Source organism: Ipomoea nil, unplaced genomic scaffold (assembly GCF_001879475.1).
Source record: "Ipomoea nil cultivar Tokyo-kokei standard unplaced genomic scaffold, Asagao_1.1 scaffold2115, whole genome shotgun sequence".
NCBI lineage: Eukaryota > Viridiplantae > Streptophyta > Magnoliopsida > Solanales > Convolvulaceae > Ipomoea > Ipomoea nil.
The window spans coordinates 234,669-253,893 of record NW_017618543.1 but is presented as its reverse complement, the minus strand read 5'-3'; the positions used below and the strand labels follow the sequence as shown (position 1 = coordinate 253,893).

Genomic DNA, 19,225 nt, shown 5'->3' with positions numbered 1-19,225 from the left:
TTGCTTGGTGTGGTGGTAAGGGTGGTGGTTGTGGTTATGTTTGGCTAGGGTTGAAATCCTAGGATGGTTTATTAATTAAGCTAAGCTTTTTTTAATTATTAGTTTTAACTTAACCCTTGGTTATTAGCTTATCTATTATGGCCTGTTTGGTTCACGGAATAGGCCGGGAATGGCATAGCATTCCCAGTAATAGGCCTATTCCTTTGCTTGGTAACCATTTTTATTACCAGGAATAATATTCCTGGTAATAGTCTATTACCTCAAATAAGGTAATAGCTATTACTAGGGCCCCCCTGGTATTAGCCTATTACTGAACGCTCAGGAATAGATTTTAGAATCTATTTTCTTTTTTTACCCCTTTCTTTAACCTAATTTTTTTTATCATATATATAAATTTATCCTATTTCACCATCGTCGTCGCCACCACCACCATCAACGCCGCCACCACCACCACCACCACCATCGCCGCTACCGCCACCACCACCATTGCCACAACCGTCGCCGCCCCCACCATTGCCACCGCCACCACCACCACCACCACTACCACCCCAGCACCATCGCCGCCGCCACCACCATCACCACCGCCGCCACCACCGCCGCCGCCGCCACCACCACTACCGCCACCAGAACCACCACCCAGCAGCAGCACCACCGCCGCCACCACCACCACCACCGCCACAACCGTCGCCGCCCCCACCACCACTGCCACAACCGTCGCCGTTACCACCACCACCGTCGCCCCCACCACTGCCACCGCCACCACCACCACTACCACCCCAGCACCACCGCCACCACCACCATCACCACCACCGCCACCACCATCGCCACCACCGCCACCACCACCACAACCACCATCGCCACCATCACATATTTTTATAAGGGTATTTATGTCTTTTAAAACATATTTCATTTCTATTCCTTAAATCAACCAAACACTGTAATATAATTCCTAAAGTCTATTCCTTCCGCGAACCAAACAATAGAATACAATTCATATTCTATTCCTTGCCTATTCCATTCCTTATGGAATAGCATTCCTATTACCTCAAAATTCATTCCGTGAACCAAACATGCTGTTAGTGTTTAATGTTGTGGTAAGTTACCAAAAAGTATGCTTACCTTAGTGGGTTGAGCTTGTGGGTAATTTAGGGTTGAACTAGTGTTTAATGTTGTGGTAAGTTACCAAAAAGTATGCTTACCTTAGTGGGTTGAGCTTGTGGGTAATTTAGGGTTAAACTAGAGTTCAAATCTCCTAATGAGCCTATTAGTGAATCAGTTTTGCATTTGGCTTATGAGTTGAGCCTAGCCTAGTTGGCGTTGTTTTTGGTCGGATAAGCGAATGAGGTAACCCATGCTCTACAAAACCTATTTTGCTTACCTATATGTGATTTCTTGAATTCTACATGTGTTTGGCTATGAAATGTGAGTGTTGATGCATGATCTTGTGAAAATGCATATCTAGAGCTTGTGTTTAGGGTTCTTGTGTGCCATTGCTTGGCATTTCCTTTGATTCAAGTCATTTTGTCGTATTGGGTGAGATTTGGCATGTTTTGGACTTGAATTTGTGTTTGGAGAAGAAAATCCCCGAAGGGATTTGTTGTGGTACAAGTGTGTACCCGCGGGCGGAACGGCGGGCGGGGCACGACCCGCCGGCCTACCCGCGGGTACATGGCCTTGTGGGAAGGTGTTCCCGCGGAACCACGGGTAGGGCACTACCCGTGGGTCCACCCGCGGGTACATGGTTGGTGTTGTGATGGGATTTGTTCCCCGTGATCCGTTTGACTCGGTATTTGGTCTTTTGACTTCCCGATGTTCTTTTGTGGAACTATTTGAGTGGCTTCTTGATGTTTCGTATGTGTAGAACTATATGGTAGGATTCCATGTAGGTTTTTGTGTCGTGAATCGTGCTAAGTGTTCAACATTATGTTTCGTTGAACCGAGAGGTGTCTTGTGTGTTCTTCGGAACTGCGTTTGGTTTACCCGTTTGATAAGCAAGCTAGTTCGATGTTTAAATTCTAGCATGTGTGTTGTTTTTACCTTCCGTTTGGTTGATGATAACTTGTGTTATTCATCGTTGTTGTTGGGGCTGTGACCCATTCCTTGATTGAGTATGGTTTCATATCTTCGTTGTGATCCGTTGATTGATTCCTGTTGTGGTGTGATTCGTGTGTGGCTTTACCTGGATTGCACGATTAGTGGTATGGGACACTAGTCAGCAAGGTATTGCAGCGGTCCTCGTGGTGGTCGTGCCGTGATTATGGAGTTGTGGCCTTTGTGTAAGGTTCACGTTTTATGGGGGATAACATGTGTTATCTGGGCATGTGTGCCATGTGTGTACGGTATCTTGTGTACTATGAATTGGTGATCTCGTTGGTGGTCGTTGGTGGGGGACGACAGTCCCGGGGGAATAAGGTTGGACTTGGTTGTACAGGGGTCATGGAGGTAATGGTTGGAAGAAGATATAAGGTTGGGGGTAGCCATAAGGTTGGAACAGGGCATAAGGAAGGCATCTCAACTCGTGATGAGTGATGTCACGAGGGCTTGTGTAGCCGTTGTTGTGAGTTCTCTTTCTTGTGACGTGTGTAGTCACAAGGGCATGTGTTGTCATCGGTCTTGTCTTTATCCTTTGTGTTGTGGTTATCCTTTGTGGTTTTGGGATGTGTTCCCGTACCTTTGTTGAGAGTGTTGAGTCTTGTGTTGACGATTATTCTTGGTTTTGTACTTATATATATGTATTCCATTTCGAAAATGGTTTTACAATTTATACCTTACTTATGTATGTTATTTCACATGTATTGGTGGGTTACTAGCATTATTCGCTGACCGGGTGTCATCCCATGTTTATCTTTGTGTTCTTTCAGGTGATGTCTAGACGAGTGCGATGTCTAGTGGCCGGTAGTTTACTAACTTTATCCTTGCCTTATGGCCTGTGTGCCGATGTAGTATTAGACTGTTGACTTTGGGATAGTTATGTACACATTGCAGATATGACCGCCGTAGCGTTTACCATTGTTGGTAAACGTGGCATAACACCCCGTTTGGATTTGTTTTATCCAGTTACCATTTTATCTTCTGCTGTGCTAGTGTTTTGTTGTGTTATCTGCATGTGTTAAGGCTTTTTATAGCACGTGTTTTCGGGGGTGTTACAAGTATAATGTTGCACTAGATTACATATGAGTATGATTATATTATTGCACTAGATTGCATATGAATATGAGTATATTGTTGCACTAGATTACATATGAGTACGATTATAATATTGCACGAGATTACATAAGAGAATGAGTATATTGTTGCACTAGATTGCATATGAGTATGATTATATTATTGCACTAGATTGCATATGAATATGAGTATATTGTTGCACTAGATTGCATATGAGTATGATTATATTGTTGCACGAGATTGCATAAGGGTGTGAGTATATTGTTGCACTAGATTGCATATGAGTATGATTATATTATTGCACTAGATTGCATATGAATATGAGTATATTGTTGCACTAGATTGCATATGAGTATTAGTATATTGTTGCACGAGATTGCATAAGAGTATGAGTGTATTGTTGCACTAGTTTGCATATGAGTATGATTATATTGTTGCACGAGATTGCATAAGAGTATGAGTATATAGTGGCACAAGATTGCATGAGAGTATGAGTATATTGTTGCACTAGATTGCATGAGAGTATGATTATGTTGTTGTACTAGATTGCATAAAAGTATGATTATATTGTTGCGTAAGATTGCATAAGAGTATGATTACATTGTTGCACTAGATTGCATAAAAAGTATGACCATAATCTTATACATGATTGTATGCGAATGAAGCATCGTAAGAGAATTATTTAAATGAGAAGCTTAATTTAAGGTATTCCTTTGAGCATGATTGTTGTAATGTAGTAGAAGTTCTACTTCATGAGTTATGTGATAAGAGTGTGGAAGCACGTGAATACCTGTTATATGGTCTTTTAGCATGATCCGATCTGTAAGTATGAATTGCTTGATAAGCTACTTGAGAAGTCTAGATGTTGATGAATATATGTGATCAGCCTTGTACATATATAAGCATGCCAGCTGATAATATAGGTGCAAGCATTTAGAAAGAATATGATAATCTAAAGATGCTTTGAGATTAACTTATTGCTATAAAGATATCAAATGCTTTCAAAGTATATGTTAGAATGCTTTACATGGTTGAGTGTGGTTATACTTAGCTTCGTGCTAACGAGTGTTTTTCCTGTTTGTCTATGTGTTGCTTGTAAAACCCCTTTCAGGTGGGCCCAGCAGTGAGAAGAGATCGAGTTAGATTAGTCTCTTAGTTTGAGATGTCTAAACTCTAGTTTTATTTATGATGATGCTAAGGATTTAGAATTATGACTTCATGTTGGAGAGACTGTGTTGGGGTGACATTTTTCCTCCTTACTTTTTCAGTATTTTACTCTCAGTTCCCAGACTTAATAGTATTTGTAGTTTTTACCCCTTTAACCTGTGCAATCACTCAAGAGTGGTGGTTGTGGCGGTGACACTCCCACTACTTATCATCTAGATTTCCGCTGCTTAGTTTATGTTAATGACTGTTTAGAGATGTAATTAAGAGTTAGAAAAGTCGAGTGTTACAGTGCTTCCCTCTCCACTCTCGCTCACTTCAAAGTGCTCTACCTTCTCTCTACAAAACTATAAGAATATCAATAAAAGAAGGGGAAATCGCACTTTTGGTCCCTTAATTAGTGCCCAATCTGCAATGTTATCCTTAGTTCCCAATTTGGACACAATTGGTCCCTCAATTATTCGACCATTAAACAGATTTGGTCTTTCTGTCTGTTTGTCCGTTTCACACCGTTTAAATCATGGGTAAAAATGGAATTATCAGTAAGGCTTTCACGCGAGTGGTCTCTTCTAGACTGGCTGCGGTCCTGCCTAACTTGATTTCTAAGGAACAAGCTGGCTTTGTACAAGGCCGCAGTATACAAGATAACGTCCTACTGGCTTTTGAATTGCTGCAGTATATCGACAAAAAATGCCATGGGATGAATGTTATTGTTAAGCTTGATATGATGAAGGCTTTTGACAGAGTATCTTGGCCTTTCCTTCAAGCTGTTCTAGAAAAGTTGGGTTTCCCGGCAATGTTTGTGGCTATTGTAATGCGAAATTTGCAGGCAACGAGACTGTCCGTTCTGATTAATGGGGTAAGCTACGGGTTCTTCCAACCGACTAGAGGAGTCAAACAAGGCGATCCTCTATCGCCTCTTTTATTCATTCTGGCATCGGAAGCTCTATCCCGCTCCCTTATCTTAAAAATGGGGGTAGGATACCTTATGCCACAGCTCCGAACTGCCCTTTAATCACCCATCTGGCGTTCGCCGATGACATTGTAATTTATGTCAATGGTTCAACGGCCTCCCTTAAAGCTCTCGCAGAAGTCTTAATCCAATATCAGGAGTGCTCGGGACAAAAAATTAATTATAACAAAAGCTTTTTTGTTAACTGTTGGAAAATTGGTCAGAATATGTCGTAGATCTAGGCTACTGTTTATATAGGCCGAGTATAGAAGAAATCCTGAATCAATCAGTGACGTGCGCAAGACACTACCATTTATATCTTGGATGTTAAGAGTGAGAGGGCATGTTTAAGTAATGTTAGGAATAAAGTGTAATGGTTTTGATATGCCAAATTTGTATTTGTAGATCCCCCAATTTTATTTTATAGGTCTAGTAGAGTCTTAGACCATGATCGGGAAATTATTTAATTATGAAAAGAGAAAAACAGAGGAAGATGGATGAAAATAGAAGAAGAAGATATAAAGCCTAAAATCAAGAATTTGTCTGGAGAAAATGACAAATTGAAGAAGAAGATGAATGATATGAAATCACGTCAATGCTACTCAAAGAAGATATCCCAGAAGAATTTTCGTGAAGAAAATTAATGTTGGAAGAATGCATGAAATTGACTTGGAGATCAAGCATCTATGGAAAGAAAGGAGTACATCAAATATGATTGGAGATTTAATCAAAAGTTGTACAGGCGAAGTGGATGATGCTTGATATATTATGTGAAATGCCTCAAGCTCAAAACTCACCATTAACAATTTTACAAGGTAATAAAATTTGAGAAGCCAAATTAAATTAATCTAAGCTTTGGGCGCCGATTTAATTGCACTTGGGAGCAAATTCAAAGGAATTGGGAGCCGATTTCATAGCAATTGAAATTGGGAGCCAGTTTAGAGAAATTGAAATTGGGAGCCCGTTTTCAAGTTGGGTTTGAAATTGGGAGCCCGTTTTCAAGTTGGGTGGGGACCGATTCAAAGAAGACATGGAGATCAAAATTTCGAAGTCAAAGTCAACAAATCAAATTGGGAAGCAATTGAAAGCACCAGGAGCAGTTTGGGAGCCAATTGTAAGTCAAAGTCAATTGGGAGCCAATTACAATGGAGAAATTCAAATTGGGTGCCAATTACAAGCCAATTGAAATTGGGATTACAATGGAGAAATTCAAATTGGGTGCCAATTACAAGCCAATTGAAATTGGGTGTCAATTACAAAGGAGAAATTCAAATTGGGTGGAAGTTCAAAGCCAGTTTGAAGTCTGAGAACACCCAGACGTGGGAGAAATTCAAATTGGGTGGAAGTTCAAAGCCAGTTTGAAGTCTGAGAACACCCAGACGTGAGAATGAAGAAGATGAAGATGAACTTACAGTGAAAATATTCTCACAAGGAAAAATACTAGTTTAACTAGTATGGGATTAAATTGAAGAATATTTTTAAATCCCAAAGATACAAGGACCACTTCAGAGCTAATCAGAGAAGTCGTTCTACACCCAGATATTCCCACTCAACGTAAAACCAGAGGAAATATCAGATGAAGTTTGAGAACCCATTTACATGGAGATGAAGCTCTAACAACGGCTAGCTTATCCTTTCTGACATATTTGAAGAAGATAAGATAAGATCTCTGACAAAAAGATACAAGATTTCAAAAATGAGAGCGTCTCTTTCCAACGGACAGATTCTCATTACCAGCTATAAAATGATGAAGATATGAAGACTTGAAGTGCAGAAGAGCATAACACGAACTGAAAAGAGATAGAGCAGTTGAGAAAATTCGAACCCATCAAAGGGGAACGAATAGAGCAATTAAGCTTGAAAATAGCATAGAGCAAAAATCTCATTTGGTACAAAGCATACCAAAAATCTTCAAGTGAGAAGTGAGAAAAGAAAAAGAACTCAGAGAGCCTCAAAAAGAAATATTCTGAGAGTTCTTAAACAGAGCAAAGCAGAGCAAAAATATCAAGTGCTTTACTTGATATATTCAACGAGAGAAAACACTCAGAGCTATCAGGAGAAATCATTCCAGAGTGTTTATCTTCATCAAAGAGACCTGCGCATCATTGAAGATCATCTACAGAGTCTCAGAAGTTGGAAGCAAGACAACACTTGTTTTGGAGCAAAGCAAGAGAAGGGAGGAAAGTAGCACGGAGCTGTGAAATCCTGGATTGTCACACGGAGCTGTGAGATCCGAAGCAGCAGTGTCGGAGGCACTGGGCGTGATTGGTGTGGGCTTGGTGATCAAAGCACTAGATCACGGGATACGTTTCTACCGGAGTGTGGAAGACGGGGGGAAAGTAACGCGGAGTCGTGAAATCCTGGGATAGTAGCGCGGCGACGTGAAACCCGAAGCAGCAGTGTGGTGTCACTGGGCGTGATTAGTGTGGGCTTTGTGATCAAAGCACTAGATCACGGAAATTCATTGTATCTTGGAACCAAGAAGTGGTAGATATAGTGAATTGCTCTTGGAGATAAGAGCAAGTGGAGTAGGAGGATTACACCACCTCGCGAACCACTATAATTGTCTTGTGTTCTTTACTGCTTTCTTTACTTACCGCTCTTTACATATTCGCTCTACACGAGATATACTGCTCACACAATCTCACACACACTTTATGTTTATTTATTTCCGCTGTGCACCATACTCTAACAATCTAGTTAAGAGTTTTGGTTTATCTCTGGCTTAGCAATTGTTGTGCTGTGCGAAAAAGTTTGAAAGTCTATTCACCCCCCCCCCCCCCCCCCCTCTCTAGACTTTCACCTTACCTCTTTTGGGACCAACAAGTAATATAATGATCTTGCTATTTCAATTCTTCAAGACCAATATGCTATAAAAGATAATTATGTGATATATCATCATCGTAACTATAACTGCTTACACTTTAAATTCAAGAGCACAAGATTTAATAATGACTAAGTCATAATATATACAGAATATTAATAATTTTGTGTGCTGAAAAGCATGTAGCTAACTATCTCTTAGTTATGTCAATCCTCATGTTGTGCACACTGAAGAGAACGAACCAAAAGATGGAATATAATGTGGTGATGACGCATGAAAATATTTCTAACACCCATTAAAAGAATTAACACATACACATGTGTTAAAGAAATAATACTTAGCTCAGAGTTCGACAGACTTGAAGTGGATCATCATCTTAATCGCCTACCGGCGGTAGTTCAGACTGGTGAGAGGTTCGAGCTTGGCGAGGTCAGAGGAGGTTTAGATCCGAAGGTCGACATGATAACTTAAGCACATATATTTGCTTTTAACTGTTGGAAAATTGGTCAGAATATATCGTAGATCTAGGCTACTGTTTATATAGGCTGAGTATAGAAGAAATCCTGAATCAATCGGTGACGTACGCAAGACACTACCTTAAAAGCAAATATTGCCCGGAGACGGTAACAGTCTTACCGGTTGCTTTCGACCAGTTAACACCGAAGTTCAGGATTGCAGAAGAGAAGAAGAGAAGAATGTATTGAGCGTTTAGAGCTCAGGAGGAGCAGGGTATTTATAACTATAGAATTACCTGCTCCTCCTCTCTTAGTCATTCAATTTCCATTAAAATAGGGGAGTGGTGGAGAGGACCACATTTGTAGGAGTTAAACCTCACTCCACAATTTATTGTGGATGGAAATAATCCACACTTGTTTGGGTGTTATTCCCAACAATGTACATGTGTTCGGGCAAGCATTATGTCGTGTGTCCTAGGAATGCAACAATCAACCTTGCCGTTTCGATATCTTGGAGTTAATTTGTTTAAAGGAAGAAATCAACTGCTATATTATCCACATCTTTTTGAAAAGGCCGATGCAAGACTCCAAGGCTGGCAGCGAAAATTATTATCTCCGGGGGGCCGGCCAACGCTCATTCGGCATGTTCTGTCTTCGATCCCTTTATTTACTGCAGCTTCGGTTCTCTTGCCTAGACAGATCGAGCGTTCACTTGAATCCAAATTTGCAAATCTTTTCTGGGGAATGGGCAATGGCAAGCCAAAGCGACATTGGGCCTCTTGGAATGAGGGCGGCTTGGGGATCAGATCCCTCGGCACTATCCAGAAAGCATCTTCTGTGAAACTGTTGTTTAATCTGCTTCGTGGAGGGACCTTATGGAGCAATTTTATGGATTCAATCTATCTCGGTGACTCCCGCGCGGCTCCTCGCTCACCTGGAGAAGAATGCAACAGGTACGTGATTTTGTGGACCTTCACACTATTACTAGGGAGGAGACGGTAGTCTAGTCGCTGGCCCCCTTTGCAGACTTCACCATCACAACAGCTTATGAAGCCCTAAGGCCAAAAGCGGGTGTTAGTCTGTCTTGCGGATGCATTTAGGGGGATGGAGTCCCTTCGAAAATCTCAATTTTTATGTGGAGACTCCTTCACCGTTTTCTGCCATTTCCGGATGTTGTACAGAGGTTTGGTGTGTGCCTACCTTCTATATGTCCCCTTTGCAGGAGTGCTTCTGCTGAGCTTGATCATTGCCTTTATCGCTGCCCAGTATCTCAGCAAGTCTGGCAGTACTTTCGTGGTCTATTTGGTCTAGGCAGTACAATCTCTAGTTCGATCACATTGGAGTGTCACACTTGGTGGCTTCTAGCAGCTCCGGGATCGGCGGCAGCCTGGTGCGCGAAACCGATTCCGTGCCTAATACTTTGGGCACTTTGGTGTTCGTACAACCATGGTCTATATGACGCCCAGGCTTCTTCAGCTTTCGGCACCATTAGGCAGATCAAACGAGATTTATTGGCACTCTCCTCTTTTCAGAAGCTTCGGCGTAAAGGGCCTAAGGACGATTTCCTCTTGACGGCTGGGCTTGTGGCGCGGTTTGCATCTCCGCCACAAAGGGTGACGATTTGGGTCAAGTGGCTAACACCGCCAACAGGACGGCTGAAGCTCTACACCGATGCAGCGTTCGTGGCAGACACAGCTGCGGGTGGTGCCTGCTTGCGGGACTCCCATGGCTGCCTCGTAGTTGGTCTGTGCTTCCGCCTCGAAGCCACATCGGCTTTGGAAGCCGAGACCTTGTCGTTGTGGTTTGCGCTGCAATGGTGCACGACTTTCGCCAAACGCCCATTCGCGGTTGAAGTGGACTCGCTTGCCCTCGCCACTTTGGTGACGGGAAAGCTAGCTAGGATACCGTGGAGGATAAGGGATGCGGTGCTTTTTATTCGTTCTTGTCTGGACACTTGGGGCTCCACGATTAGGTATGTCTATCGGGATGCCAACCAGGTCGCAGACGCTCTAGCTTCAGCTGAATTAAGTTTTCCCACTTCTATGATTTTCTGTAACGCTAGCTCTTTGCCCAAAAAGGCTAAGTTAGCTCTTGTGTATGATCTGAGGGGCTTTGCCTCCCACCGGGCTATTCACCGTTAAAAAAAAAAAAAAAAAAAAAAAAAAAAAAAAAAAAAGGAAAAGAGATAATCAGAAACTTGTACCAATAGAAGTTAGTGGAAGAGTATACGGAAAGTTGAAATCCAATCCATTTCAACTATAACACAAGAAAGAAGGAAATCAAATCACCATTAAAAAGAGGAAGGAAAGGGTAAAGTCTCATTCTAGGGATTAAATTGAGAAATCGAGGTAGGTTTATTTTCATGCTCGAAATGAATTTAATTTTTTAGCATAAAATATTAAATGAATGGCAATGCATATATACTAATCATCTTTTCTCAATTAACATGCCGAATAAATTTCAACTAGAAGAAGCAATTGTTACTCGACATTTATTTTTATGAGTAATGCTATACATCCCACCTAAAATTTCCTTCCTTATTTCTTCTAATCCTATCTTGACGTGGCACTATTTGATTGAGTTGTTTATTATGGAGTATTTAATTAAAACTTAAAAATAGATTGGTTAATCAGTTCATAACCCCCAATAAATATAAATATGAGAGGAAAATATTAGGCAAAATTTATGAGAAAAATATTAGGCAAAATAGATTGTTTTCCTACCTCCATTCCACTTATTATATAGCAAAAATGCAATTTCCTACCTCCATACCATTAATTCAATTAACTGCAATATAGGAACTTAACGTCCCACTGACAAACAGTAACATTGTAGCACCCTTTCCTTCTGCCTCAATTAAGTTTCTATACTACCTAGTACCATGATTTCTTATGACAAAAATAAGTCAATGTTGTGAGAAAACAAAAACACAAATCTCTTCTACACATATTGATTCAACTTAGTTATTTAATGTTTCAATTTCTTTTTTACCTTCATTTATATGTATATTTTTATCAACATACTCATAGATCATATTTTTATTGTTAGTGTACATTATAGGTTGAAATTGAGAGGTGAAGATCAGAGCTGAGGGTGACAAAACAGGTACTGTATTTGAGAAGATAGAAGTTTGGAAATTAAAATAAATTACGGAGTATATTGATTATTTAAGTTTTGTTTTTATGATGTAAATAAACATATGCACAATAATTCTTTTATAAATGCCATTCCTTAATTCTAAGCGATATAAATGTTGCTCCCGAATATAATTGTCAAAATGTTGGTATATATTACTCTCATGAGGGCATAAATTAGATTATATGTGGGCAAATATATGACTATATTTTGACAATTCAAAAGCAACATTAATTTATATAACTTAGAATTGAGTTGAGGAGTGATATTTATAATTGACCTATACTTTATAATAATCAGATATATATTATTATCATTGTACTCTACCATACGTTTTGACTTTCTCTAGCGCTAGAGCATGTAGACAATTTGATATGCATCATGTGTAAATATTGAAAAAGAAATGATAATACAATAAGACAAGAGTTAAGTGAGTGGATGATCATATGAAATCTTCAGACATATTGTTGCTTCTTTTATAAGTTTTTAATATCTGTCGTTGAAATAATAACTCAAATTAAAACTTATGAGTAACAAATTAAACAGATGTACAAAATTTTCAAGATGTTAGGTCAAGAATTTTGTTTTAAGTTATGTAGCATGAGAATTTTATATGTAAGAATTTTACATGTGTGTACTGCAGATTACAGAAGAAAGTAGAGCAATAATTTGTAGATGAATGCCATATGCTCCTTTGATCATTATTTCCTGTTCCTACACATGTCCATAAATTACTAGACAATTTTGTTTGAATAGGTAAAACCATTAAAGTAGTCAAAATAGCTTCTTCTTCTTCTAATAAAATATTACGTGTTTATTTCCGGTAAGGAACATAATAATGATAATGATAATGATAATGATAATAATAATAATAATAATAATAATAATAATAATAATAATAATAATAATAATAATAATAATAATAATAATATATTATTATTATTATTATTATTATTATTATTATTATTATTATTATTAGAGTTAATTCTCAAAATGGTCCTCCGACTATGGCCTTTTTTTAAAGAGTAAATATCCAAAATGGTCCCTCGACTATAGCTAAATTCATAAATTGGTCCTCGACTTTCAATTTCAACCAATTAAGTCCTTAACTTTGTAATTTTGACACGATTTGATCCTCGATCAATTTGGCCGTTTGTTGATCGTGATTCTCGTGTCCAACAAGAAGCACGATTCGGGTCGGGCCCATTACCGGCTCATGCACATGGTCCCCATGCACAAGGGCACCGACGACAAAGCCTACCGCTACGTTTACGAGCAGGAAGATCCGCAAGGGAAAGTCGGAATCAGCCTCTCAAAAGACCACCGACTAAGCCCTCAAATCCAACATAACCACAATCGGCTCGCTCGTTCTCCCGGTGTTGGAGCAACTCCTCTTCCTCTTCACCCTAATCACCCGGAAAATCTTCAATCCCTTATGGAAACCCTACATTCCCAACTTCAAACACGCCTTCGAACACTTCTACATCAACGCCGGTGGCCGCGCCGTCATCGACGATCTCCAGAAAAACCTGCAGCTCTCGTCGGAGCACGTGGAGGCCTCCAGGATGATGTTGCACCGATTCAGAAACACGTTGTCTTTTTCGCTCTGGTACGAACTCAACTACATTGAATCCAATGGGAGGATGAAGAAAAGCGACCGAATTTGGTAGATTGCTTTCGGCAGTGGATTTAAATTAACAGTGCGGTCTGGAAATGCAACCGGAACCTTAAAAATCGACGGTGGATCATGAAATTACAAATATATCCTCAAAAATCACAGTCAACAAACGGTCAAATAGACAGAGGACTAAATTGTGTTAAAATTGCAAAGTTAAGGACTTAATTGGTTGAAATTGAAAGTCGATGACCAATTTGTGAATTTAGCTATAGTCGAGGGACCATTTTGGGCATTTACTCTTTTTTAAATTGGTTCCTTGACTTTTAATTGCACCTAAAGTGGTCCTTCGACTATTGAATTTTAGCCAAAATGGTCCCCGTTAGATTTGGTGTTAAGTGGGTGTTAAAATGAAGGGTAAAAAGGATATTTTATATTGTTTGTTGTTTAGAGCTTTGACCTGCCGATTACTTTCCCAAATTAGTGAAAAGATTTTTCCAAATTAAATAATATAAACCTAACTAATTGCGATTTTCCCCTTCTTTCCCAAATTGCGATTTTTCCTTGGAGAAAATATTTTCACTAATTTGGGGAAGTGATCGGCAAGTCAAAACTCTAAAAATAAACAATATAAAATGTCATTTTTACACCCACTTAACACCAAATCTAATGGAGGACCATTTGGGCTTAAAATTCAACAGTTAGAGAACCACTTTGGGTGCAATTAAAAGTCAATGAACCAATTTGAGAAAAGAGTAAATACCCAAAATGGTCCCTCAACTATAGCTAAATTCACAAATTGGTCCTCAACTTTTAATTTCAACCAATTAAGTCCTTAACTTTGCAATTTTAACACAATTTGGTCCTCCGTCTATTTGACCGTTTGTTGACCGTGATCTTTGAGGATATATATGTAATTTCACGTGCAAAGCTCAAAAGAATTTTGACCGGTTAAGCTTGCCTACGTCGCTTGGAGTCACGGCTTTCTTGAAGAGCCGCTCCAGGGACTTCGTCGATCTATCTATCAAAAACTATAATCTCTCCGGCATGGGGTGCAGCTCCGGCCTGATCTCGATCGATCTCGCACGTGACCTCCTGTACGTGCACCCCAACTCTAACGCCCTGGTGGTTAGCACGGAGATGATTACGCCCAACTATTACCAAAAGCGACCAAATTTGATAGATTGCTTTCGACAGTGGATTCAAATGCAACATTGCGGTATGAAAATGCAACCGAAACCTTAAAAATGCGACGATGGACCGTGAATTACTTATATATCCTCAAAAATCACAGTCAACAAACGGTCAAATAGACGGGGGGACCAAATCGTGTTAAAATTGCAAAGTTAAGGACTTAATTGGTTGAAATTGAAAGTCAATGACCAATTTGTGAATTTAGCTATAGTCGAGGGACCATTTTGGATATTTACTCTTGTGAAAAGGTCATAGTCGAAGGACCATTTTAAGAATTAACTCTTATTATTATTATTATTATTGTGACTTTCAATTTAGTAGTAGTGATGACATCAAATCACAAGGTACTTAGCAAGCTAAGTTCTTTTTTAGTTATTTATTTAAAAGTAATCAAATAATTAATGTGACCCACATACATAAATAATAGGAAAATGATATCAAATGGCAGATTATTGTATGGACTCGAGTCACTTTGCAATTATATTATTTATTTATTGCCTTAATTATAAAATTAAAGGAATTGTATGTAGAAATTATGTATGTTTTATATATATTTTGTTTTATTACAGATCTCTCTCTATACTCTGTCGGTAGACTTCATTGGAAGAATACTTGCAGTTTTGTTGACAAACACTCCTCCATCGTCAAATTATGATGCCTCACAAGTCACAGCTAAGCTAAGCTGAGTAAACTTACTATTGACCAAAGAATATGATATATATCAGATCCATTCAGTTGCTTCATCTCTTTGAGATTCTGAAACATAGATTTTATTTTGCTCAGCTCAACTCTGATAGATCCATATATCTTGAATATAATATAATGGATTTCGTTCTTATCACTTCTCTACTAAATACAGTAGAGATTAATCTACTGTGTTCTTTTGAGAGTTGGCGGACGGCATCTTTGTGTTACATGATTCGAAATTTGCAAGCCTTTTTGGAGGATTCTCACAACAAGAAGACAAGGAGAGCCTTGGAGTCAGAGATAGATCATAGGGGTGGCTCGCGATGCAGAAGACAAAATCGAACCAGAATTACATCAACTTTATTTGATGTACAAGCTAAGCAGTCAGGCCGCAGAGTTAACCCTCCTCAGACTCTTTATCAGACCTTGGAACAAGTAAATCGAAAAATTAAATCAATTGGACGGAGAATTCAGATTATGAGCAAAATCAGCATAGTTATGCCTCCTCAGAGTCTTTATCAGACCTTGAAAGAAGAAAAGCGGAATACTGCATCAATTGAAGGGAGGAATATTCATATTGAGAGCAAAAACAACCATTCTGCTGCAGAGCCGCAAAGAAGAAACAGAATAGAGAATATCCAAGTTGCTAGTTTCTCTAAACGTTCTTCTTCAATGCCCGAGAATAATGTAATGGTAGGATGTGAAGATCAATTTGATACCATAGTGTGCAAGCTCACTTCACTATCAAAACCACTCCAAGTCATCTCACTTGTGGGGATGGGAGGCATCGGCAAGACTACTTTGATTAAAAAAGTCTATAAAGATCCAACAATTGTTAGTTATTTTGATGTTCGAGCATGGGCTACAATATCTCAACACCATAACCTCACACAAATGCTCATTGGCCTTCTCAGTTCTAATGTTACCAATGGAGTAGACAACAATCATCTTGCAAATCAACTGCGTCAAAAGTTGATGGGTCAGAGATACTTAATAGTTATGGATGATATATGGGACACCAAGGCATGGGATGACATCCAAAGATGTTTTCCAGAAAACTTCAATGGAAGTCGAATATTGTTGACTACACGGCTCAAACAAGTGGCTGAATATTCTGCAGGCTCAGGTAACAATAATCTTCATTACATGCGCTTCCTAAATTCCCATGAAAGTTGGAGTTTATTTTACAAGAAAGTATTTGAAGAAAGAAATGTCTCCATTGAATTTGAGACAATGGGTAGAGGTATTGTTGAAAAATGTCAAGGATTACCTCTAACAATTATTGTGGTTGCTGGGCTTCTCACCTCATTCAATGACCCATCACCAACCCAGTGGGGGAATATTGCTGAAAATTTGAATTCATTTCTTAACACACATCAGGAAGAAAAATGTTCAAAAATACTTTCACTAAGTTATGACCACTTACCTCTGCACTTGAAAGTTTGTTTTCTATATTTTGGTGTTTACCCAGAAGATAGTATGATTTGTGTGAAAAAATTGATTATGCTTTGGGTTGCAGAAGGATTCTTAAAGTTAGATAGTGGTAGAACCATGGAAAAATTAGGCGAGATTTACTTGCAGGATCTTGTAGATAGAGGTCTAGTTCAAATTGTTAGGTGGAGTTGTGTTGGAAAAATCAAGTATTGTCATGACCTATTGCATAACTTTTTCTTGGGAGAAGCACGGAGGGAAAAGCTTCTAGATGTTATAAATGAAAATAATGTTGAGGTGGCTAGAGTTCAAAATCTTGGATTAGCAAAATCTTGGATACAAAAGCTTCGATCCAAAACTCGCATGCTCAAGTCAACAGGTTTGGATAAAAAACCTTACCGTTGGATCAGCAATCGGTCCATCCATTTGGATTCTCCCATTACTATTCCTCTCACATCTCATCAGGAATTCCGTTCCATTCTATATTTTCATAAGGCTTTTGAATTATTGGCCAATTACTCCTCTCAAACATTTCCCTCCTATCCTAAATTGTTAAGGGTGTTGGACTTAAGTCTTTGTGATTTGGTTGACATACCAAGTGAAATAGTGAATCTTGTTTCTTTGAGATACTTAGCCTTGAGAACTAATGCACCCCTTAAAGATTACAAATGGGTTATGCTTCAATGTTTGAAGACCTTCATTGTTGAAACCATTGGACCTAATGCTCCAGGGGAGGTTTGGGAGTCACCAATTGATATTTTGGACAATATGCCCCAACTAAGGCATGTTATGTTCCGTAAGTCATCGGTTTATCTTCCAAGTTGGAGTGTTCATTATAACCTGCAAACTATCTCTTGCTTATATCTATGTGCTCAGCGTTGTTGGCATAGTATGGAAAATTTCAAAAAAATTCCACATGTGAAAAAACTAGGAATTTACATTGACATCAACTCTGTTTCAAAGTCTGAGCTTTTAAGTGAGGGCCCTTCCTGGCCATATGATTGGCTCAATGTTCTTTGCAATTTGCATCAATTGGAGAACTTAAAATTGATCTACCACAAAAAATTAATTTTCAAGATGCCTTTCGACTTCCGACATCTTTTTCACCAAACTTCAAGAAGTTGACACTTCAACGAACTTGCCTTCCATGGGATGATATGGTTATTATTGCCACATTGCCCAACCTTGAGGCTCTAAAATTGAAACATAAAGCTTTCTGTGGCTCAAAGTGGAAAACAACAGAGAATGGATTTTTCAAATTAAAGTACTTGGAAATTGCAGTGATAGATTTCGAGCATTGGAGTGCTAGTTTTCCCGTTCTTGAATGTCTAATACTTGATTTCTGTAGGAAATTGAAAAAATTTCCTACTGAATTTGTTGATGTTACAACATTACAGTTAATTGAGTTGACTCGATGTGACTCTTCCCTTGTTACTTCTGCTAAACAAATACAAGAAGAGCAATTGGAGTGCTTTGGATACACTAAACTTGTTATACGTGATTATTGTACATTTCCTTGAAGGTAATATTCTGTAATTTAATTTGTGGATTTTGCAACGAAACCTATATATATTTTGAGCCTAATGATTCAATGATGTATTTTCTTTAAATTTAAGTTTATTCTCTTCATGTTTCTTATTTGGTTTCCATTTTGAGGACGAAAGCTCGGAGGAATAGAGCACAATTTATCACACATTTGAGCGTGGACGACATGGCCACATGGGGTACGGTCATTACTCGGATTCAGCAAGAAAAACATGAAACCAAACTTTATAATTTGTATGGAGCTACATTCTTATGTAATATGTGGCTACTTGTCAATGTTGTATGTATCCAACTTTTGTTGAAGTAGTTTGTATTATAACTAATAGACTTATAGTCTAATACACTACTGAATTTTTTAAATTTGACATTCAGAATTTTAAAGAGTGTAATATCATTTTATTTTATTAGTAAATACATTTTGAGTATATATGGACCTAAGTCCTAAACAAATAAATTTTAGCTACCAGAGATGGGCTTCGGCTATCAGATGTATATGCCCAATTTTTTTTAAAAAAAAAAAAAATTAGACTTCAAAGTTATTTTGAAAAAATAATTTAAATTCTTGTAAAAAAAAATATAATATGATTCATGAGCACTTAATAACAGTACCCGCTAAAATACAAGAACATAAAATATAAAGTAATAGGAGTCACCCCTTTTATCTTTGCATCATAGAGTAACCTCTCATAGCGCCCTTTCTCTCGCCCTCCCACTATAAACTACTTTCCGCACCACCTTCCCTCCCAACTCGACTAACACATTATAAAATTAAACCCCCATTCCTTGAAAACTTGGAGCCCATTCTATGTCCAAAAGTTTTGTATTGAAATTGTACGTTTGCGTGGACTACTTTTGAAAGTTGAATTTTAGTGGTAGGTTTAGTGTGTGAAAGGGTACACTGGATATTGGAGGAGTGAACTGAAAATGAGCGAATAGTAAGTTGTTAATCACAAAAGTATCTAGTGTTTGGAAGCTAATTCAAATAGTTGAGTTACAACTTACAAGACACTAAAGAACAATTAAGTATAACGCAAAATAGCAAAGCAATTAACAAATGA

At 38.6% G+C, this 19,225-nt stretch overlaps 1 protein-coding gene across 7 annotated transcripts; it reads left to right on the top strand.

Annotated features, from left to right (window-relative positions):
- Positions 1 to 15,151: 15,151 nt before the first annotated feature.
- Positions 15,152 to 18,552, top strand: LOC109148473 (putative late blight resistance protein homolog R1B-17). 7 transcript variants are annotated; one of them, XM_019296224.1, is made up of 3 exons: positions 15,153 to 16,317; positions 17,971 to 18,144; positions 18,287 to 18,552. In XM_019296224.1, exons 1-2 carry the CDS (start codon positions 15,216 to 15,218, stop codon positions 17,976 to 17,978), a joined length of 1,110 nt encoding a protein of 369 aa, XP_019151769.1. In that variant the 5' UTR covers positions 15,153 to 15,215; the 3' UTR covers positions 17,979 to 18,144; positions 18,287 to 18,552. The 7 variants fall into 7 exon arrangements, with proteins under 7 accessions (XP_019151765.1, XP_019151769.1, XP_019151766.1 ...); XM_019296221.1 differs by having other exon boundaries at positions 15,154 to 16,317; positions 18,020 to 18,144; XM_019296222.1 differs by having other exon boundaries at positions 15,154 to 16,317; positions 18,020 to 18,144; positions 18,279 to 18,552.
- The last annotated feature ends 673 nt before the right edge of the window (positions 18,553 to 19,225 follow it).

Bases quoted from the DNA above. Each gene is read 5' to 3' on its own strand.
- LOC109148473 (XM_019296217.1), top strand. From the start codon at position 15,216: ATGATATATATCAGATCCATTCAGTTGCTTCATCTCTTTGAGATTCTG. The intron at 15,691-15,741 runs TGCCTCCTCAGA...AGCGGAATACTG, and splicing joins GAGCAAAATCAGCATAGTTA to CATCAATTGAAGGGAGGAAT.